Here is a 23560-nt window from a genome sequence, read left to right on the forward strand (position 1 = left end):
AAGTTTGGTTGAGCAACAGGAGGATTGGTTTATTCTTTGCTTTTTGGGTATGAGTGTATCTCCTAGTCAAAGCAACAATTTTCCTGAATTTCCATGGCAAATTATGAAGGTATTTTCACATACCGGCAACAATTTTCGATTATGATTTTAGAGACAGAGTTAAAATTCTGCTGACTAAGAGGATAATGTTAATGGTTTGCTTTTAATATAGATATAGATAGGTTAGCCTATGCCTTAAAGTTTCTGTGAAGTTATAGCTTATATATTCTCGTATTTCGTAGATTTGTAGTTAAAAAGGATTTTAACAATTTAAAATCTTAAAATCCCTTCGGATTTTTAAACCTTTTATGTATTATGTAAACCTTTAATGTATCTAAAACTAATTTCTTGGGTACCAAATTCAACTTAATGCTTTTTATAACCGTGTTAAGTGTTGTATAATTCTTAGAACATTTCTTAGGGTTTTTAGATTTGCTAGTAACTTTTTGCAGAGCCCTCGATTAAATATGTTCTTTCCTAAAGATTTGGAAAAACTCGTAAACCATTGTTTGAGAATGTTTTTTGCCCATTTTCTTTTGGTTTCTTGCAAATCTCATTTACATATTCATTGGCATACAAGGTCAAGAGTATTAACCTTCAAAAATAATCTTTGTTAAGTCAAGAAGGTTGTCTGTTGCCTTTAGTTCCTTAACAACTTCAACTTAACCCTATGTTCTCCTACCAATTTTTCCATGATTATTAACACGTTGTTTGATTTGTGGTTCTTGCTTGAAATTTATGCATATGATTTGGTACAATCAAAAACATATTTGCTGGAGTGTTAATAAACTATATGCGGAATACATTTCAAAGATCAAAATAAACTTTAAAAATCCAGCAATAAATCATATACTAATATATACATATACTTGCATTAGCAAGTACAAGTCAAAACGTTTCTCCTTGGTACAATTAAATATCTCAAAGCTATTCAAAAGCCTCGGAAACCACAGGACAAAGAGGCAGAAACATTGACTTTGGAAAATGGAGATGGAAAAACTGAAATAAAAGGCGTAAGGAACGAAGGAGCTAAACTTTCTTGCCTTTGCAATTACAGCTTGGGGAACACAGAGTGAAGCAGAGCAGTCAAGTTGGGTATTTCCATTTTTGATCCCACTGATGTTGGGCCTTATCCCACAAATCCACCTCCTGGATTTCCATCATCCCTTGCTCTACAAATCCACACTTCCTCTTGTTTCGCTTTGTTTTGTCGCCGTGCGGTCGCATAAATTAGCGCAACTTTAATCTGATTTTAATTGGGGTGGCATCGTGGCAGCTAAAAAGGGGGGTTTGCAAGAGCAGATAAGCAGAAAAGGAGAACGGAGACCAAAGAGCTTTAGCTGCTAAATCCTTGTTCTTTCTATGGGCTTAGAATTCCTCGCATTGCCTTTTTTGCTGTGAAATATTAATGAAAGGAGAGCCGGATGAGAGCTTCAAGTGGGCGACTAAGGACTAGAGGAGAGCTTAAGAGCCGCCTCCCCATTCCCACTTGCAGCTTATCTGCTACCCCATCCCATTCCCATTCCCCAGCGGAAGCTGCGGATATTCCCTCACTTTATGTTGTCCTGTCTTGTCCCCTGTGATATTTATATTTATTTGTACAAGTTTTGAAAAGCGTAATTTGCTCTTTTAATTTCATTTCACGTTCTATTTGCGTGGCTCGTAGTAAAGGGTTCCTAAAAAAACAAGGGTTCCTATTTGCATTGTGGATGCTTTATGGCGAAACTCTGTTTAAATAGGCTTTTTCGTGGGTGCTAAATATAAGATAAGAATCGGTTAAGGCTTTCTGTGAAAGCATCGGTAAACAAATTAAGTTTTATGTCAGTTACTTGTGCAAAGGTTTTTATTATTATTAAATAAAAGGGATTTCTAAAAAAGATTTAGAGTTGCCATACTATTTACCCTTATAGTATGACCATGCATTTCAGAGTGATGGTCACATTGAACCCTTTTAAATTATTTGTTTATTATTTTTTGCTTTAAAAACAATAAATTCATAAAATCCTTCAATTTAGGAGTGTATTATCCTTGCCCTAGTTCAGCATCGCTTCATACTTTCCATACTCTTTTAATTTCGTGAGAATTTGTGCAAATATTTCAATGAATTTTGCATGCGCGTGTGTGTATGTGTGTGTGCGTAATGAAAAGGACATGACAATGAATTAACACCCAACATATGGCGAAGGCAAATGGCGAACGAATCGAAATGGAATGGAATGGAATGGGAATGGAGATGGAAACGGAAGTGTGTGCAGAACACAAGCAGAACGAAACGGAAGCTATCATCATCATGGCTTTACCATGACCAGTTGGTGGCTAAAACTCTGGACTATGTCTGTCTCCGCTGGCTTTCAATGGGGTGGGAGGAACGTGTGTGTGGGTTTTATGCACTTAAAGAAATATGTTAAAAATATTGAAATTGAAACACATATTTCTTGAACTCTGGTTACAAAAGAATCATGAATCAAATTTCTGTTGCATTCAATATTAGTTTAAAATATTTTTACTTCTGAGTTAATTATTTTAATTACACTTTCACAAAGAATGCTTGATTACTTCTAGTAATTGGAGTTTATTAAAAAGGAAGCACTACCGAATTTCTTTCAGTGCATTTACGTTTTGTGTCGTGGCATGCAAGGACTATTCCGAGCGCATTTAAGGGGCGAATTTTTGTCGAAATAAAACCATAAGATGCTTGAAATGCCAAGCGAAAAATAGTTTTGACTGCTGACTGTTTTTAACATGGGCAATGGCGGCGCGGCGGTGGGGTTTTTCAGAGGAAAAGCGGCTGTTGCTGTCTGCAGCGTCAGCTATTCCTCTCCCACTCCAACTCCCTTGCCTCTCTCTCTCTCTCTCTCTGTCTTACACTCTGTCTCTTTCTAGTCAAACACAAAACCATGGCATGTGCAATTTTCATAGTAGTAATGATACTGCATTTGTATTGGTGTATCTAAGAGTGTGTCTGTGTGTGTGTGTTATCAAAGCGCAAACAATGTCCTGCAAAGTAGCAGGATATGCATGCCTGCAAGTGTGCCTGTGTCCCTGTGTATGTGTTTATGGCAGTTATTCAGCGTAAATTCTGCAGCTTTTGTATGCGCACCGTCGTGCGGAAGTGTTGATAAACCCAACTACCGCTCCCGCCAAAAAAAAAAAAAAACCTCTCCTTTTCCCCTCTCAAAAACCCCTTTCCTTTCTTCATCAGCCCGAAAAAAAAGAAGGGAACTTCATTTGCTCTTGCAGTCTTTGCGCATTTTCAGGCAAACAAAATGCCTAAGGATGTGAGAGGGAAAATTTTCAGAAATATGAAAATAATTGCCTAAGGATCATTGCCAATTTATTGCCAAGTAAAGTTGAATATTGTTCAGCTTGCAGAAAGGTGTTTTAGAATTACTTTTTAAAGGTTTAGTTAAAATAATGTTTTGTGAGTTACCATAACTCTTTCTGTTATATTTTTTGAAAGGAGTCAGCAAGTCATATATTTCATTTATGCTTTAGAAGCAAAAATTCTTGTTAACAAGTTATATTTGTTCGTGAAAATCAATACTTTTATTTATTTAGTACTAAAAAGGGCTCTCCCCAGGATATTCCAAAGCTAGAGCGACATTTTTTCTACAATATTTGTTACCAAAAAAAATAACAGTCTTTAAATATTGAATTTTTGCAGCTCGGACTGCACTTGACACAGTTCCTGTGAAACAGTTTTCTAGGGCTCTGTGTTGGCTTAGCCGCCAAACGAATTCCACAATGCACATGAACACACACAACACACATAAAAGCCACAGATATGAGTGGGCGATGATGGAAAACTTTTTTTCCCCGCCCGTGCATATTTTTCAATTTTCCGCTTTTGCCACCAGCGCGTGTATGACAAAAGTTTTCCTCTTTTTTCACGCTGCTGTCCGATGGCTTCAAGGACAAGGCAGGAGTTGGAATATATATATGTTGGAATATATATATATATGAAATAAAAAATACATTTTTCCTTCGACCAAATGATATATGGATAGGGCACTTGAACGCAGGCCTTTCTCTCTCACTGTGTTTTTCTTCTGCATTGTTTGGGGCGTTGGCAGTTCTACGGGTATATACCTTTAGTTTTGCAGGAAGGAAAAGAAGGAAGGATGTGGGGGGTCAGAGGTCAGTGAGTGTAAAGGCAATATATATAAAATACAATATATATTCTCAGTTTTATTTTCCATCCAGTCAGTTATTGTTTTCAGTTGATTCTTACACTATTTTTCTTGTTCGAGAAAACTTTAACCTCACTGCCAACATTCTCCCTCGGTTTTGCGTAAACAATACTTCAAGGTTCTTGAAATGGGTTGAGTTTTGGGTTCTCTGGCATGTTATTGGAAATGTCAAGGGTCAAGCATTGTCAACGTTTATGATATGTGCGCGAAATGCATTGAAAATGCCAAAGAAAAGGAGAACAATGTAACGAAAGAATGATATATGCGGGTGGAAAACAGGATACAATAGTTATGAGTGGGTGGGTTTATTATTTCTCTTATCATCATATCAAATTTAATAAGAATATAATTGTGACCTTTCTTGTATATTTTATTATGATAAAAACTATAATATATCCGCTTGGTTTTCCTTTGTGTGGCTTTCGGTTGAATGCATTTCCATTTTAGAGATTGCCACTAGTTTTTGTGTGAGTGCGTCACATTTAAAGTGCCTTGCCCTCTGGCACACACACTATTCTCCATCATAACTGTCAAAAACCGACAGAAACTCATTCCCCACATATAACATATATATAACATATATATAGTTTATATTTGGAGTGACACAATTGCAAAACATAAACAGCAAAACAGAAAAGTTTGTAATCACAGCCTGTCCGAACCGAGTGAAAACCCTACCCAGATATATGTATATATGATGATGATGATGGACCATGAGGGATCTATGACTCTTAATGGGGATACAGCAACCAGAGGCGCACAAAGGAGGGATAGGGAGTGATATCTGTATACTCTTTTGCGTACGATAATCACAATCAGTAAACTGTTGTTGCAACTGTCACTGCATCGCCACACACACACCACACACACTTGCTGCATACACAATTTATTTATATTTTTCCGGCCAAGCAGACGCTTCTAGCATCATCGTCCTCGTCATCAGAGTCATAATAGTCATCTGGTGCCGCCAGTGATGCAGTTTTTCCATCTGTTTTGAGGTTCCTGCTGATGAAACCACAGCGGCGGCACTCATTCGTTTTAATTGTTATCATCAAAAATGTCACTTTAATGTTTCCTCTAAATAGTGCAGATATAATAACTGCACACAATCAACTTATGGCACATTTCTTATTAAGAAAAAAGGAAAAAGGGGCATTACTCTCTAAGACAAGAACAGATGCTGATTTAATTAAGGAGCTGGTCGAGTGTGCAATTATTTTTATCATTTATAAACTTAAACTATTAAATAGTATGTGTTTTGTATAAATTTTTCTACACTTTATATAAAGCAAAATAATCCTTCTTTTTAAGGAACAAATCATAAATATTAAAATGGTTTAATAATCAAATTATATTATATGATATATTCTTCTACTTAAGGCTTGTCTTGGTAAAATCTTAAAAATAAAATATCATCTCAGGAAATGTATCTTAAAGTTATCCTCTTATACCTTTATAGGGTATTATAATTTTAGTCAGAAAGCTGTAATGATGTGAAGGAGTCATTTCCGGCTATATAAATCATATATATTCTTGATCAGCATCAACCGGCGAATTTTTCTAAGCATCTAGGAAAGAAATTAAATTTTTTGAAATTTTTTCCAAATTTTATAACAGGTTTTTACATCTTTGACATTTTGAAAAATTGACAAAAATTTTAATTGTTGCAGATTTATTAAAATATTAAAAACTAGCGCAGAACAGCTTTCCGATTGGAAATTAATGCATTTTTGACTTAGTTATGAACTTTTTTTATCTGTGCGTTGTAGAAAAATTTTCATATAAATATATAGATAAATATCGATCCTTGCAGGGTATTATAATTTCAGTCAGAAGCTTGCAATGCAGTAAAGGAGTCATTTCCGACCCTATAAATCATATATATTCTTGATCAGCATCAACAGACGAATCGATATAGCTATCTAAGGCGGGAAAAAAATTTTACCAAATTTTTTATAATTTTTTAAGTGTTTATATTAAATTAAAAATTGAAAAAATGTTTTAATTTTTGTACATTTTAAATTGAGTATGCAGATTTTTTAACCTAATAAAAACTAGCACAGGACTGACTTTAGAATTGAAATGAAAGCATTTTTGGCTAAGTTATGAGTTTTTAAAGGTTTGGTTTATAGAACAAATTGTCTTATAAAAATATAAAATAATACATTATATATTATTCTCTATTATAACTATTTTGTTGCTTACCAATGTAGATAAACATTGCGAATGAGTGTGGTTGTGTGCTTCAGAGCTTACAAGTGTGACACAGAATGTGTAATTTGCACTTAATTGTCACAAATAAGCGAAAGAAAATGTTGTAATTTTTGTATTTTTTACAATGCGCAATCCTCAATGGAATTACTACAACCAATCCTCCGCCCGCACTACTCTCTTCCTCCTTGGGGTGCGATTAGCTTAGTTTCCATTTCGAGGAGAGGCTTGGCCCAATTTTCCTGGCATTTAATTAGCATTTTGTAATACATTTGTCGTAATGCCCTCGAGTATTTCATTTGCACTCGCCGCCCTCCCCTCCTCGAGCCTCATCTTCATGGAATCGTTCTCGGTTTTTGTAGTTGCTGTGCGCCCCCTCACTTTTCATTTTAATTAAATTGCTTGATTGTCCAGCGGTCGGGTCGGATGATTATATACGATTGCATCTGCTGGTTGGAAAAGTTGGGGGCGGATGGGTTTGACTTTAATGCAAATGAAGCGAATATATATCCCAGCACGCACACACAACACTGAAGAGCGTCAGATGATGTCACTCTCGAGTGCAGTTAATGGAGAGAAATAAAAGTAATTCTTAGTGAAATAAATCCCTTGATTATATAGATCTTAACTATATTATTTACCTTTAAATAGTTATTTATTTCTTTTTTCAATAGTTTCTTTTTGAAGTGTTAGATTCCAGTTAATGGTTAACCAATTTATATCCTTCATTATATATTATTTTCCTGCCATTTCATACATCCAACCCCCTCTTAATCTTGTTGTGGGAAAGTGTTGAGAGCTTGAGGCGTGGCATGACGGTACACTTTTTTTTTCTCTTTTGGTTTACTTTAGTGGGTGTTGACTGCCCGCAGTGGCACCTTTAGTCCTGGCAAAATGCGAATGTGTTTATCGCCAGCACTTAACCCATTTAAGCCCAGGTCCTGTGGGTTTCCCTGGTCCCTGGACTTGGTCCTGAAACCGCACCCAGCAAATGGAGGAAAGTGCTAAAGCGTTCGCTTCGTAGATTCCCCAGGGAATTGATGAACATGCGAGTGGAATATAATATATGTACATTTATACATATATACTTATATGTTTGCTTATATCTAACAAATGGCTGTCCCATTGAGTGGATGATGACTGGGCAAATATTCGTCCTGCGGCTGTCGCCTGTGCAACCATATTTAATTGCCACAAATTAATTAAATTAATGAATTGTTTGCAGAGAGAAGATTTCAAGTCATTTATCTAAAAATTAGCCAAGCCAGAAGAGTTTTCTTTTACCTCTCTTATAGTGTTTAGTTTTCCTCATACTCCTGCCAATGACACATGATTTTCCCTTAGCAGTTTACTGCTAATGATTTGTCTGAGATATTTTCTCCAACTGAATTGGAAAATTAATTTTCACTTCAATAAAATTATTGGCTGCTGGCATATGCGAAACGCAATATAAAACTTTTATTAGGCTTATAAACTTGATGGCAATTTTAGTGTTAAATTGAGATGAAAGGGAGGCAGGAGTTTCCTTGCCCAGATATCAGAATTTTCCTCCACAATTTTCGTTGTGGTGCCATTTTTATGTCACTTTCATTAAACCAAAAAAGGAAATGGGACATTTTTATTCATTCTGGGTATATGAGTGTGTGTGTGTGTGGTTTTGGGCAGATAAACTTGTCATTTCGAGCAGGCGAATTGGATATTGTAGAATATTGGTTATTGTGATGCTCCGGCTCTCTGTTGTCCATTATTTCGAGAAAATCAATTACGTCAATGGCGAATAAAAATGTATATATATGTATGTTTGCACAAAAAAAAGTCATCGGCATATAGCTTTTAGTGATTGCGATATAAGTGAAGGCAATTTGTGAGGGTAATTTATGGCGCCAGGACTGCCAGCTTGTTGGGATTTTGCTAAAGAGCTGCCAACTTGTTTAAAAAAAGCATGAAAATGTACAGTTGCGTTTGGAGAATAATAAAATATCATGATATTTTGTCTTTTTAATGGAAATAATATTAATTTTTAATTAACTATTAATATTTTATTTTAAACAATAACAAAAACAAGTAAATAAAAGAAAAATAAATATTGAAATAAATAATTAAAATACAGAAATAATTTCTTGATCCCATCCATCGATCAAATTAGTATCCTTTAAAGCCTAGTTCTTTTATGACCTTTGGCAACAATTTATTCATGACCATATAACAAAGCCATTGAATATTGCGCAGGCTCAACTCGAACGACTTTAATCGCAAATACATTTATATATTATGACATCAGACCCACCGAGAGAGCCCACGCCCCATAAATCTTGAAGCAAAGTCGGGGGAAATCCGCCCAGACTCACTCTCATCTCACTTGTTGCCTTGACTCAATTCCATCCCATCCTTTCCATTTTCGATGCCATCTGTTGGGGGTAATAAACATGGCGCCTCTTTTTCCTCACTCCAAGGACTCTATTCTCCGAAAAACATTGCAAGACATTCGCTGTCGTCGGCTAAACAATAAATGTCATATGGTTGACACATCAACACTTTATGCGCTTCGCTTGGCCCCCCTTCCAAAAATGTCCTGGCAAATATCCTTGCCTTATATTTGCTTTCTCTGCTCCCCAACCACCTAAGATTTTCTGGCTTTTGGGACAAGCAAATGAAAATCTTTACACGCTTTTAATTTCACTGTCCCCTCTTCCAAAGTATGCCGAGAATGTTTTTACATCACACTTTCTCGTATTTTTATGGCCCCAGAAATGAAATAAAAATATGACCAGCAGAAAATTAAGAATGTGAAATAGAAATACGAAGTAGAGACACATAAACAAAGGCTTCTTTTGGGGTCCTTTTATAACGCCCACACTTTGTCCCCACAGCTCATCATCCCCTGTTTTGTCACACACTTGGATATGTTCCAGAGAAAATAAATAATATAGCAAAAACAGACAGCTATTATGGATATATTTATACCCAGTACTCTTACAAGAAAAGGGTGTATAAGTTAAATAATATTTGAAAATATTAATTAGATAATATTTCATTTAAATATTAATATTTCTCAATCATAGAAATATTACTTTTGCCTACATTAACCTCAAAAAGACTTCTATATATTTCCAAAGATGAGGAAGTTGAGAATCCCCACTCTTTCACCATTTTCGTTTCGCTTTTGTAGTTTATGGCTTCAATTTGCCCAAATGAGTCGTTAATTTTGACTTTTCATGGGCGACAAAGACTCCCCCTTGTGATGCTCGTCCTTTCCCTTTCAACCAGCAAAACCGCCCTCTCTCTTATTATTTTAGGACTTGGCGGCATAGACCTAAGTTAGTTTGCTTTTTTGGGGGTCCACTTTTATTGTAATTTTGTGGCCTTTAATTGAATTTTATTAGCATTTGTACTTATTATTTGCTCAGCTCCGAAGTCCCCTTCTCTTCCTCTGAACTGCCCATTTAATTGTACGTTTTATTTGCTGGCTTCGTGGGAGGAATTTGTAGGCGAATGGTGGATCAGTTTCTGGTTTCTGTCTATATGGGGGTAGTTTTTCCCTCCAGCCTTAGTTGGTTTCTATTATGGTTTGTTTGTGCATCTAATGAGTGTTTGCTTTGGCCAAGAAAAGCCAAAGAAAATGACTTTTGTGAATGGAAATAAATGTCGCCAAGATATTTATAACCTAAAGCTAGACTGGAACATAATACTATATTTAATATACATAATATTTATGAATATTTTTATTAAATGCCACTTTCTTTTTCTTTAATTTCAGGTAAGAGCTTAAAAGTTATTTGAAGAAATTTAATAATATTGATAAAGGGGTAAGACTGATTTATAATTCACTTTTGTATTTATTTATAAATAGATAACATGTTTTTAAACATAACCTAAAGATGAGTAACTCCAAAACCTTTTTTGTTTATTCAATTTAATTACGATATCTTTTGGTTCGGATGTGGTTTTTTCGCTTCTTTCGCGTGATTAATTTTACATAACGAATTTTCTTTTTGCCTCGGGATCGTATGGGTCTTGATTTTGGGCTCTTTGAGGAATTATTGTGAGAATTTGTATACGAATTTGTGGTGGGTCGTGACCAATTATTGGTCATTGTGGGACTGGTTGAATAAGGTTGCCAATTGTCATAGGGATCGTAGTTGGATCCGGATCCAGGATTATTCACACTATCAAGAAAATCCTCCATTGTTGTGGGTATCGAAGATGAAATACTATTATCCTGACCACTAAAAGCCACAGCAGTGTCATAACCCTGAGCTTGATCCTCGGCTTCCTCAGATCCTGTAGGATAGTAACCGCCATATTTATTCGGGGTACTCATCATCATCACTTCCTCGTAATCCTCATGATCGTGTGGCTCGTCCTGATAATCCTCAAAGTTCTCCGACAGATCTTCATCTTGATAATAGTAGGGTTTATTTCTGTAGTTATTAGAGTAATCCTTCATCGAGGAGTTCTTAAGTTTTGAACTAGATTTCTTTCGTTTTCGACGTCCTCCAAATTTCGATAGATATTCCTTTTGCAGGGCTTCCAGGAAACTGTTGTTTAGCAAAGAGTTGTTCTCCAATTGATTGTCCTCCGAGGTGGAAGCATCCTCATCTTCCATTTGCTGAGGTGATGAGAATAATTGTTGCAACATTTGTTGCTGTTTGGTGACAGCTTTCAAGACCTGAGGTCTCATTGTTGTAGTTGTTGTGGTTGCACTTAAAGCCGTTGCATCCTGATTGTAATTATCAAATAAAGCGGGTCCATAATTGGGCATTAGACTTGTGGGCGTTGGCATCATGCTGGGCGTGGCAGCAGTGGCCATTAGTTGCATTAGATTTGGAGCCATTGGTCCCGAACTTCCCACTGAGGTTGTATAACCCAAAAGTTGGACATGGGGTTTTCCCAGATACTTTGGCGGCAACGAAGCGATCGCTGTGGGTGCAGGAACTTGAACAGGAACAGGATGGATTTGCCGAGGATATTTGTAGACGTTGTGGTAATGCGTATGCTGACGCACTACCTCCGGCATGTGGAGACGAATGTGGACCCTTGAAGTTGATTTAAATATAAATCCTAAGATCCTTTTTGTTCCTTTCAAATCTTACCTCTCGCCGCTGCTTGAACCTGGTTTCGCCTGGCAGCTCTCGAGATTCCATGTTAGTAGGCAGCAGATGATGATCCAAAGGATTGTAAATGTATGCTGATTCAGGATATCCAAATCCATGGCTCCATAACTTATGGCAGCTCCAACTGTCGACCAACATGTGACGCATCTCTCTGGTCAGTCGCCCACTTTTATTGCCTTTACAGCCGGAGCAGATTCAATTTCATCATCGGATGCGATGCTCACTGAACGGAAAAGATGCGTATGGGTTGGGTTGGATGCTGAGTTTTCTGCCTCCTCAACCTCACGTTTCCAATTGCATTTTCCATTTGCTGCCATCTCCCTCTATATCTCTCTCTCTCGCTTTGATATTCGATAGGTTTGAAAGTCGAGCGACAGGAGCAGCATCAAAACCAAAAGAATTACTTACGGATTTCCATGGAAAGTCAAGTCAAGTTCGGTTCAGTTCGAAAAAGCAGCGCATGCGTAACGTTTTCAATTTCAATTTGCATCTTGTTTGTTTTTGTTTACGCACTTTGCTCGCTGACTTTATTTTGTAGGAAAGAGATGGCTCTTTTTTCTTTATGTGGTGTTCAATAATTTCCTATCTCTTTCAGTCAGACTCAAGCCATCTCTTTCCTAGCAAGTTCAGTTATATTTTAATCAATGAGAAGCCTCTGAAATGCTTAAGAAACCTAAGAGAAGACCTAGAAAAGCTTAGAGAAGTCTATAAAAGTAAATAGAAATTTTATTTAGAGAAATTTTTTAATAAAAAATTAAATATATTTTATTTAATAATTATTTAAATGTTGTTATACTTGTAAGTAAGTTGTAAGTAATTTAAATCAACTGAAACACTCATCTTCAATAACTCTTTTTCTTCTTTAATTAAAATATAAAGCTTGCTTTACGTGTATATATTCCTAATTTTCTTAGCTGGCATTAAATTTTTAAAGGTTTTACTTTTTTTTACAATCTGCAGTTATAGTTTTCCTCCACTTTAATGACTTTGGGTAGAAGTCCTTGAATTGAATCTTAAGAGAATCCACAATGGCTTTGTCTCTACTCCTCCTCCACCTCCTTTTATGTCCTTTTTTACTCAGTCTTTATCACTTCCTTTTGGCGGATTCGTTCTGGGTTTTGTTCTCTGCAAAGATTGGGGGAAAGTCTTACTTAACCTTGGTTAAGTGCCAAAAATACGGGGTAAGCTAAACGCAGCTAAACAGAAAATGCAGCCAAGTAACTTCCAAGCCACTAACTGCAGATGATAAGTGGTAGAGAGGAAGGGGGGAGGGAAAGGAAAATGATGTGTCCTTCTTCTTCTGTTTTGGTTGCTTTCCCAAACGCCCACGAAAGCATTTTGGCAAACCGGCAACGCCAACGCCTGCGAGTCAATGAAAGTGTTTTCGTTCAAGGATAACCACAAAGTTTCCCATCCGAAATGGTCTTAAGCTGCTTAGCTGAATTTAACATTAAAGATCGAAAAAGGGCAACTTGGGCCGGGACAAAGTGAAAGGTTCTCTTCTCCACTTCACAGCTTGTCTAGCCACAATGTCTGCTCAAAGTTTATTGCTCCTCCGTTTGCGTTTATTGGTTAAGTAAAGCTGGCTAGGAAAAATATGAAAAAAAGTAAAAAATAATACAACGAAATTCATCCCGTCGAAAGAGATGGGGAGGTAGAAAAATAATAAGCGTTCAATGGCTTTTTGCACTTACATCATCTATAATAGTTGGCGGCATTCGGGTAATCATCTCTCGCAATGCTGATGATAATGACGATAATGCGTGAAAAAGGCAGCACCAGCAGCATCATCAGGTTTTAACAAAATAACTACAACATTGCCGGTAGTAAGAGGTAGTAATAGTAGGAACCCAACAGCAAAACAACAAAAATAGCAACAATCATCCACCGTTAAATCCAAGCAGCTTAGAACATGTCCAAAATCATGACGAGAAAAGGGAAGTAATGAAGGGTATTAACGAATTTTTGATATAGAGAAAGTTGAATACTCTCAAAAGATCAATTATTTAGTTTATATAGAAATATGATTGAGATTGAATCGTTTTTCCAGAAATATATAAATTAAATCGATATTTATATATTTTTCTGTAAAGGAATTTAGAAATTATGAAATACAATTTGTGAGTTCTAACTTATATGAATTCCTTATATTTATTGTTAATTTTATATGAAATTTTATTCGATAAATTAAAGATTAAAAAACGTATAACTAAGCCAAAAGAGCATTAATTTTAATTCGGAAAGCTGTTCTGTGCTAGTTTTTTATAGGTTAATAATTCTGCATACTTAAATTAAATTTTCATAACATTTCAAAATTTTGTAATTTTTCAAAATGTCAAAGATGTAAAAACCTGTTATAAAATTTTGAAAAAAATACAAAAAATTAGTTTAGTTCCTACATGCCTAGATCGATTTGTCTGTTGATGCTGATCAAGAATATATATGATTTATAGGGTCGGAAATGACTCCTTCACTGCTATTTCAGCTTCTAACTAAAATTATAATACCCTTGCAAAAAACCCAAAATAATATATTTATATTTAACATAAATTCGCAAATACCCTTTCATATAGATAGTGTATCTTTACTCAATAAAAAAGGCAACAAATTTAGCAAGTGAGAAGAGCAGCGTAAAGATTAACAAGTCATGATTATTAGTTTGAAGAGAGCATTTATTGGGTGTTCGTGGTGTTGGTGGAGAAAATTATAGAAAATCAAGAGGTGGGGGATATAATCTGAGTAAGTGGGGGAGGTGGGGAAGTATCTTTCTTTATTCCTGGCCAAGACCAGGCATGTTAAATTGTTACGGGTTTGGGGGGAAATGATTATCAGCTTCTAGCTGAGAAAGAAGTATATGTGTGTGTTGCGACTTTTCGCTGACCTTTTTTAAGTGGTTTTTGGTCTTGGCCAAAGTTTTCCGGCATTTGTTGGCTGTTCCCCCCCCCCACGGCTGTTAACAAGTATGTGTTCCTATTGGTGTTATGGCTACCAGCACAGCCTCACGATGTGGAACTCCTGACCTGCGCGTATCTTTTTTGCCGGGGAAGCCAGATTTTGGTTTCTTACAAGCACACCTTGGCAACATGTTGCCAAAGGGGAAGAGAAGAAAATAAGATGTACATAGATCAGGCCAACTGGTTTTTATTTTGCTAAGGCTTCCTTGTATTTTATATATAGCAGGGTGTTATTATGACCGTATGGTATTGATATACTAAGGTAAAAATATATTTTTTATATATTCAGGAGGCTTTTAAAATTCCGAAAACTATTCAGAAGGTGTCCAACTGTGTGAAATGTATTTTTATTTTTAATTTTTATTCAATGGATTGCCAAAAATTGTATTTTTTTTAACTCTCTTATTATTATTTGCAACAAATTGAGCTTGGCAACATGTTGCCAGCCTGACCTTGGCCTTAACTTTGAGATTGTCAACATGTTGAGGTTGTAAGCAACAAGTCTTGCAATATGGTAATAAGATATGTTGCGCATGTGAGTGGTTCGAGTCTCGGCTTTAGGCCTGGGTCAATGTCTCGCTTTTGACCATTGTTGTAGCTTCCTCTTTCACTCGACCGTCTCTTTTGCCTGCTGTTACGCACATTGCGCTTAAGCTTAATTATTGTTTATGCCGCATTTTGCTTTACTATTATTTTAAATGCCGCCATCATCAGTGTCTAGTTTGTTGTCTCAGTTTTCCATTGTCAGGTCATTGTCCATCTTTTGATCGGCCGTCTTTATATTATTTATATATGTATGTATATAATATTTTTTTATTTCCTCTATTTCTATGTCTCTCTTGCCACTTTTTTCCACCTTTCCACTCACATTTAATTGCAATTTGTCGGAACCAGTGTCGATTTTGCTTGACCATTCTTGGGAATCATAGAGTCGTAAAGTGATGATGTCACGTTTTGGGTGTTAAGTCCTCCCTCCATTTTTCTCCCCTCTTATTTTCTATGTACCTGTTGTACCATATCCGGCGGGCTTTGTTTGCTTAGCCAGTTTCATTCATTCCCTTTATTGTATTATATATATATATTACCCATTCGTCAGAGGCCAAAAAATATAATAGAAATTGGTTACAGTCAACCAATTAATTCTAGACCCTCGGCAGTGCATCTGAAACTGTGGCTATTACACTCAAGCAATTTGCCATATTTCTCATTTAGCTGCAAAGTTCCAAAAACAATTTGCATAGAGTGTGTTCCAAGCGAACTGGAAAAACTTGATGCGGTAATAAAAGAAAGAGGAAAAAAAATGGGTTGGGAAAAATCCAACAAGAAGTTGGAAAATGGTAAAGAAGGAAAAGAGAAATAGAACAAAAACTTTGGCCACACAGCCATTTGAATAATTACAATCGATGGCAATAAATTGAAGCGATTCGCTGGGATTTCTTTGATGATACACTAACTCTGAGAAAAAGAAGGATATATATGGCTTTTCATAGGATTTAACTTTAACTTGAACTTTCATAATTTATTTAGGATTAGGGTATTATATATTCAAATACCTTTTAAAGACATGGTCAAGAGAAGTAGGATTATCATTATCATTATTATTGTTTCTAAAGAATTGGAATCAAAGCTTCTTACTTTACTGTTGACAATATACAGTGTACTATGTATTTTTAACTTTTATAGCTGCCTTTAAAAGTTAAAAATACATAGTACACCATAATACAAGTTTAATAAAAATAAGAATACTTAATTTTTTCACATTCTTAGGGTCGGGTTTCTAAGCTTCATGTCAAAATTTAATGGATAGATAAAGGTTCTTAGGACCTTAGTATTATCACTAATATTAAAGAGGTTTCTAAAGGTTTCTACCTATAGTATCTTGCCTTCGTTAGCTTAATCTTTCCCCTTTTTTTTACCCATTCTTAGTTGTGCCTTCGTGCAGCATCAATTTCTCAAAAGTTTAGCAATGTAAACTGGCCTAGAACAACGATGCAAACACACTCTCAAATGGTTAGAATGATAGAGATAGACCCCGGTTCCCTCTTTATGCACCTCTGTCTGAGCGAACATCTGGGCCTTTTTGCTTTGGCTTCCTGGTTTGGGTTTCTATTCGCCTCATCTTTCTTTTTTTATTGAGTCCACCGAGATTTGCAATGGCACAAAACATGCAAAGACATTATCTCCATGTGTCTGCTGTCTGCAGCTTTTTCTCCACAAAGAGCCTAGATGCTGCTGCTGCAATTTTTGTCCAAGCTGTAAATGTCAGTAAGAAGTTGTGAGGAAAATCTGGTTTTTCCTTCTGGCAGAATGGATTTTCTTCTGGGGCTTCCTTGGCTGCCATCGGACTTGTTTTTGGGTCAATGGCCAATGGTGTTTTTTTATTGGCGACTTTCTAAGCCAACTTTCCTTGGTCTAAAAAGCGTTGAGAATGTGCAACAAGCTGGCAATTAAGTGGAACGATAATTAGCATAATAATTAGCCAGTTTCGATTTGATTTGTGTATATGGTTTTTTCCTGCTTTTCCCCCTTTCTAGTGCAAGTTCATTGAACGAATTGGCTTCCTCTCGCCATCTTCTTTGTGTTCTTTTCGATAATGATTTGCTTTGATTCGATCCGGGATTCGTGGTTCGTGCCGCTAATGTCTATTTGATTAATTAAATTAATCAACTGCTCGATCTGCTCGATGGGAATCAATAAAGTGGGAAAACAACGCATAAATAAATCTATAAATAAAGTTGATGAGGGTCCTCCTTAGGGGTCCACTTGCTATACGCGATACATCTATACTATTTGTGTTCTAAACTGTTGACACGGTCCGGACAATAAGTCTGTATGTTCTTTTATTGTGGCCATCAGACTGGCTTTTAATATTTCTTTGATGGGTTTCTTGACTGGATTACGTCAGCGCGTCAGTGGTTATAGTTGGAGGGGGAGGGAGGGAAAATGTGGCAAGAAAAGTCATCAATAAAATATCAAAAGACTGGAAATTAAAAGCTTAGACTGGTTAATGCATTATGATTTTTGTTTTGTAATTAGTTTTATGGGAAATTCGATCTGATAAATGGTAATTATTTCCCCTAAGCTATTGATGATGAAGTACTGAAGGGAATTATTAAAAGATTAGAAAGTTAATGGGTTATAATAAAGGGTCAAAATTACTTACTATATTTAAAGATGTGAACTATTAAGACACTCTCTTGTTTAATTTAACTTATAATTTAAAAAAAGTTAATGCATGTCCCTCACATTATTATTAAACAAGATCCCTTCCCTAGTTTTCCCTAGTTCTCATTTCTATTTCAAAAAACCCCACCCAAAAGTTGAGCAAATTGCACGCCTTTTCAACATTAATTAGAAATGTTTACTAATCTAAACTGAAACTATCATGAAACCAACTCCATTGCCAAGTAACCGGAAAAAGGGAAAACTAGATGGGAAAAACTAAGGTCAAAGCAACAAAGCCAAAAAAACCGAAACTGAATTTCGACTAACTCCTGAACTGAAGCTGCGGCAATGACTCCAAAACTGTCTACTTCTATTACCGACCACCCACATTACACACACACACACACACACACACACACACACTCTGGCACAACCAAACCAACTGGCACACACACACAGTGGATAACAATTTGTAAAAACAACACTCGAGTTGAACTTTAAGTAAACATGAAGCGAAAACTATATAAATGAGTTTGCTAAAAACTCGGCAACGAAAAAGTTGTCCTTTATGTTTCTAAAAAAAAATTATAGAGAAGCAAATGATAGGGTAGCCTTATTAAAGATACATTTAATACCCTTTCTATGATTTATATTAATTTGACATGATAAAAAAAAAATAAATAAATAAAATATTAGAGAAATAATAATTGGTTAGAAAAATATTAAAATGTAAGATTAGTTTTGGTTAAGTCTCTTAAAATAATTTACATTTATAAAGAACTTTAAACTAGAGAGTCACCGAATTTTGGCTTCAGAATTTTAAGATACTTTTTTTTAACCCTTTTTAAATTGATGTACAAAAAAGTACAACAAATATACATTGCATTCTGGAATAGGAATATTTGGTGGTATATAGTTATAGTATTAAATTTGTGCTAAAGTTTAAAAAGTCAAAATTATTTTGGATACATAAACTTACTATATTTTGTATTAAATTTGTGCTAAAGTTTAAAAAGTCAAAATTATTTTGGATACATAAACTTACTATATTTTGTACAACTTTAAAAAGTGTGTATATAATATAAAAAAGCTAAAAAAATATATTATAACTTTTAGGGAAAGAGTATTTAAAATGTAGTAAATGTAAGTAAAAAAGTTTATTTTCGGTGTGAATGACACAGCAATGGTTGAATGCTCATGTGTGTGTGAGAAAGAGAGGGGGAGAGAGGTGTGTGTCCCTGTGTGTTGATTCTTTTTGTGTCTGTCTTTGGATGTTCCTCTGCCTTTTCCACCGTGTCCACCATTATTCTCACACTTTTCAGAGTGGACACACCACCGATAAAGGCCAAAAGCGGGGGGGCGGCGGTGGGGATAGATTGTGCTTTTATGCTGTGACACTTTTGTAGACTCACTCAGACCTCAGTGCCCCCTACTTTGTTTTATTTGTTGTTTTTCCTTCTTTTTTTTTGCCACATCCCAGCACCTAACCACACTCATGGTATCAAAAAACTTTGCCGACATGCAGAAGTAGAAGAGGGAACAAGTCGAGACTGTAGCTTGAGATGGCTAAAAAAAGAAGAAGACGAGCCGTTGATAGCAGTGATGTGTGAAAGGGGATTTTAGATAGGGGGAACTTCAGATAGACGAAGATAGAGTTGACAACTCTGGTTTTGTTTTGCCATGCCGCCTCGAGGCGATTCCAATTAATGTCCATAACATTTTCACACCGCCACCTTGATTGATGCCCACAATAATTATAAATAATGTTTAGAGATATTAGGTGATCATCAGACTGGGTTAATATTCAAATACAAGTTTGGGAATAATATTAATAATATTAGATAGTTTTTACGTTCATCGTTAATACAAAATTAAACTTAAAACTTGGTTATATGAAGATCTGATTAATTTCCTATTATGTCTTTATTGAAACTTGTTGAATTTGAATTTCTTTAATGTAAGTAGCTTTATCTATCTTCTTAATATTATATTACTTTATTTATAGAACCTCAATGAACAGAGATTTCTAACCTTAGTTCCATTTTTTAAAGATTTCCCAGATCTTTTGATCATTAAAAGAATCTAAGGTAAATATTCCTGACTCTTTTATATAAAAGATCAGGTTCCTCACTTTAGTTCCATTATCATGAAACTTCCCAGAACTTTGGATCATAAACAGGTTTGATACATAACATTCCCTTCTTTTTTCTATAAAAGATCATATTCCTCACCCAAGTTCCATTATCTTCAAAAACTTCCCAGAACTGTGGATCATCAACAGGTTTTATATGTAATGTTCCTCATATTTTTTTTAATACAAGATCGCCTTTTCTGTACTTCAATCCAAGCTGATTTCAAGCATCATTAGGAGGCGAGAAAAATGCTCAGAGTTTCGCTCATTATGATATCGCTGGGAAGTCATCTAATGTGACTTTTTTCCCCCCTGCACGTTGGCGCGAAACGAACTGGAAAATCTGCAATGACGAGGCGGCAAAGGCAACGGCAACGGCGACAATTTGATTTCAGGGCAGCGACAACGACGACAGCTTTTCACGGCCTTAATGGGTTAACATTAGGCGACTTGTCGTCGCAGATTTACATGCAAATTGTTAACTCATTTTGCACGTGTCTGCGCCCCATTGCGAATGTTTGTCTTGGCTTTAATCATGTCACTGCCTATTAGGGTAATGCGGTTGATTTTCACTACTGGAATTTGGTGTTGAATTAAAGCAATCAAAGGAAATTATGGAAATAATTTGAAAGGAAATGGTCTTTAATATAGGTAAATTATAGGTAAAGTTAGAGTAGTTTATTGCATATAAAGGATAGTTAAAGTTAAGGGGGTTAAATCTAAGTAAAGGATAGCTAAAGTTAAGGCCTATTGTTGTGACTTTTATATGAGATTGGAAAAGGTCTTCAATTAAGTAAAATTTTGGTTGGTATATTATGTATAATCAGCATCTATAAAAATAGATTTTCAATAATGTAACCAAGTTCAAATTTAGTATTCAAATTTATTTAAAAGGTTTCTTTCTTTTTTTTTTAATCCTATTTGTGCCTTTAATAGATTTCCAGTACCAATATCCCTTCGAAAATGTTTCGTTAAATCGCAACCCTCGGCAAATTCAATTTTCAATTGAGTTTCCTGTGCCTCCCCCTGAAATGGACTGTAAATCGAATATACAATGTTTTGCAATTTTGTTTTCCCTTGTTTTTTGAGTTTTTCTTCATTCTGCCAAATCATATCAGAATTAATTATAAAACTATTAGGGAGCCACCCTCAATAACTCGCACCAATCCCAGTCAGTCACACGCACCAGGCGGCAAATGCTTTTCCTATACATTTTCCTATATATTTTTCAACCAATTCCACCTCCCTCCAGCTTTCCCTGATCATCCAACCCACCCAGCTGGACTGTTGGCCATTAAGCTTGTCATCAAACGTTACAAATTAATTACATTCGCAGCAAGAGAGAGAGTGAGAGCCAAAGGGAAACTGCTCCTGCCGCTTCTCATTTCAGTTCTGAGCCAAGTTCAGTTCAGTTCCTATTCCTGGGTTGTGTACGCTCCATTAAAACTAAAAAATGCAATTACATATAACGCCTGCGGGGCCACAGGCTGCGATAGCGCAATAGCAGGGTTGGGCATCAAAATAAAGCAGCACGAGCAAAATCCAGGGCAGGACATAGAGAAAGAGAGAGCAAGAGGACCCAAGGAGCAGCCAAAGGATGCCGGCGATGAGTTGATGAAACAACGTTAACCAAGCGCTGATGGCCATGTCCTTGTCCGCCTCATGATGATGCTCTCTGCACAGAGACATATAGTCCTTAATATTGGTGATTAATTAAAACAACTTTTTATTAGGAAAGAAAAAGTGTTTCCAAGAAAGAAACTTGAATATTTAATATTTATTTATTTGTTAATACATTTGTTTAGTTTTATATTTATTAAAAGGTCTTAGTTCCCTAGATTTTCTTCCCCTGTATGCTCTTAATTTGCAGCCTTTTAGTGACATTGGGCGACTAGAGTTGCTTCTGCACATTTTTAATTGCATTTGTCAGTTGTTAGTTAGTTGTTAAGTACAAATATTAATGCGATTTGTGGCCAGGAAATGGAAACTGGTACTGTATGTACCCTATTTGACAGACTCAGCAAAATGCAATATAATTTATAATATTCAAGAAGTCATTCCAATATAAAATCATATTTATTAGAACTACACCTATGGGATTGTAGAACCCTGAATTTCTCTTCATAACATTTTCCTATTTTCATTTCAAATTCATAGGAGCACAAAACAAAAACCAAGTTAAATCCCAGTTACCCAAAAATAAATTCCCATTTAACCCGTTTATTCTGGTCTAACCTCTCACCAACAACACTATTTTCCATTCGCACATGAGATTTATTTGTTGCTTAAATTTTCAACCCGGTCTCTGACGGATGGAAATCAAACAAAATGCGCAATTTCCTGCGGTTTGTATCTGTGGCACATTGTGGAATGTGAGTCGAGCGAGGATGGGGCATGAGGATACCCCTGAAATTGAATGAAAATAACTGACGCTATCTGGGGCGTTAGTCCGAGTTGCAGAGCTGCCGAGTTTGCCGCTTGGTTGCAGCTCCGTTGCCGCAGATAAGAACCGAGTGACATCCTTGAAGGCGATGACGACAGTTTTTCCCGTCTCCTGTTGCTTTTCCCAACACTCCCTCTATCTCTGTCTCTTGCCGTGCTGTGTTTTTAGGAGTTTATTATCATTACTCTGCCATATGGCAAAAATATCCCGCGAATGTTGAAACACAAGGATTTCAGTGGAAGAGCAGGAACAGGGATACTGGCTGACGTCAGCTAGAGAGACGATGACAACGTCACTACCACCACCACCACCACCATCGTCATCATCATCATCATCATCATCACTAGGATTCCCATCATCACAATCATGATCATCATCCTTGTCGCCATGATTGTTGCTCTGTTTACACTCCAAACATTTCCCCTCTCAACTTTTCCCTGTCTGGAGCTCTCGTCATCATCATCATCATCATCATCATCATCATCATCATCATTATTATCAGCAGTGCTATCTGCATAACTCGTTGGGGTCTGTCGAGGGTTAAGAGGGCAGTATGTACAGGCTTTTGGGGTTAACTGCCAGCTTGCGTTTTTCATGTTTTTTAAAAACAGTGGAATATAAATAGAAGGAATTAGTTGTGCAATACCTGGGACAAGTTCAAAAATTTAGAATTATCTTAAAAAGAAACAGAAATATATATTTATGTAAAAGGAGGTCAGAAGGGTCCTTAAACACTGGTTTTAAAAATTACATTAAAATACTTTAAAACGTTAAAAACGTACTTTTAAAATATCATTGCATACTTTTTGACTTATTTGAACAGGATTAAAAAAACCTAGGGATATTTGAAGCACCCAAAAATATTTCTAATTTGCATTATATTATTTATAAACAAAACTCAACTTATGAGCATTTACTGTATTTACTATCCCAGTTCACTTTCTATATTGTCCACTGTAATTGCGAATGCAAAACAGAGATAGAGCGATAGGAGAGACAGGGTTGTCGTGTTGTGCACATTTTCTAAAACGTTTTTGTGTAAATGTAGCGCAAATTTCGCCTCCACCTCTGATAGTCACTCCCATCCATCATACCTTCCCGTCCGCACACTCAAGTCTAGCGCGTGTGTTTTCATAATGCGCCATAAAGTATGCAATGTTATTTTGCGCTTGATGAATTTTTCCACGTTGCGCAGTTTTGCAATAACCACAGACACACACCCGCACACACACTCACACCCCCCCTGAGTTGTTGTGCGGGTAATAGTGTAAAGTGGCTTTCATGCTAAAGTGAATTAATGTGTATATAAGGCC

General features: G+C 36.1%; 2 protein-coding genes across 6 annotated transcripts in view; one reads left to right on the plus strand and one right to left on the minus strand.

Moving 5' to 3' along the window:
• The window catches only part of pum (pumilio), a 209084-nt gene that overhangs the window by 64444 nt on the left and 121080 nt on the right, over positions 1 to 23560 (plus strand). The gene's annotated exons all lie outside the window — the stretch shown is intronic.
• On the minus strand, positions 10257 to 13931 carry LOC110186270 (uncharacterized). The gene has a single exon (XM_086840483.1). The coding sequence runs from the start codon at positions 11455 to 11457 to the stop codon at positions 10354 to 10356; it is 1104 nt and encodes a 367-aa protein (XP_086696609.1). The 5' UTR covers positions 11458 to 13931; the 3' UTR covers positions 10257 to 10353.

The sequence above is a fragment of the Drosophila serrata genome, unplaced genomic scaffold (assembly GCF_035046125.1).
Source record: "Drosophila serrata isolate PLE 108 unplaced genomic scaffold, ASM3504612v1 contig_382, whole genome shotgun sequence".
Classification (NCBI taxonomy): Eukaryota; Metazoa; Arthropoda; class Insecta; order Diptera; family Drosophilidae; genus Drosophila; species Drosophila serrata.

Coding starts and splice junctions, on each gene's coding strand:
- LOC110186270 (XM_086840483.1), bottom strand. CDS start 11,457: ATGCCGGAGGTAGTGCGTCAGCATACGCATTACCACAACGTCTACAAA.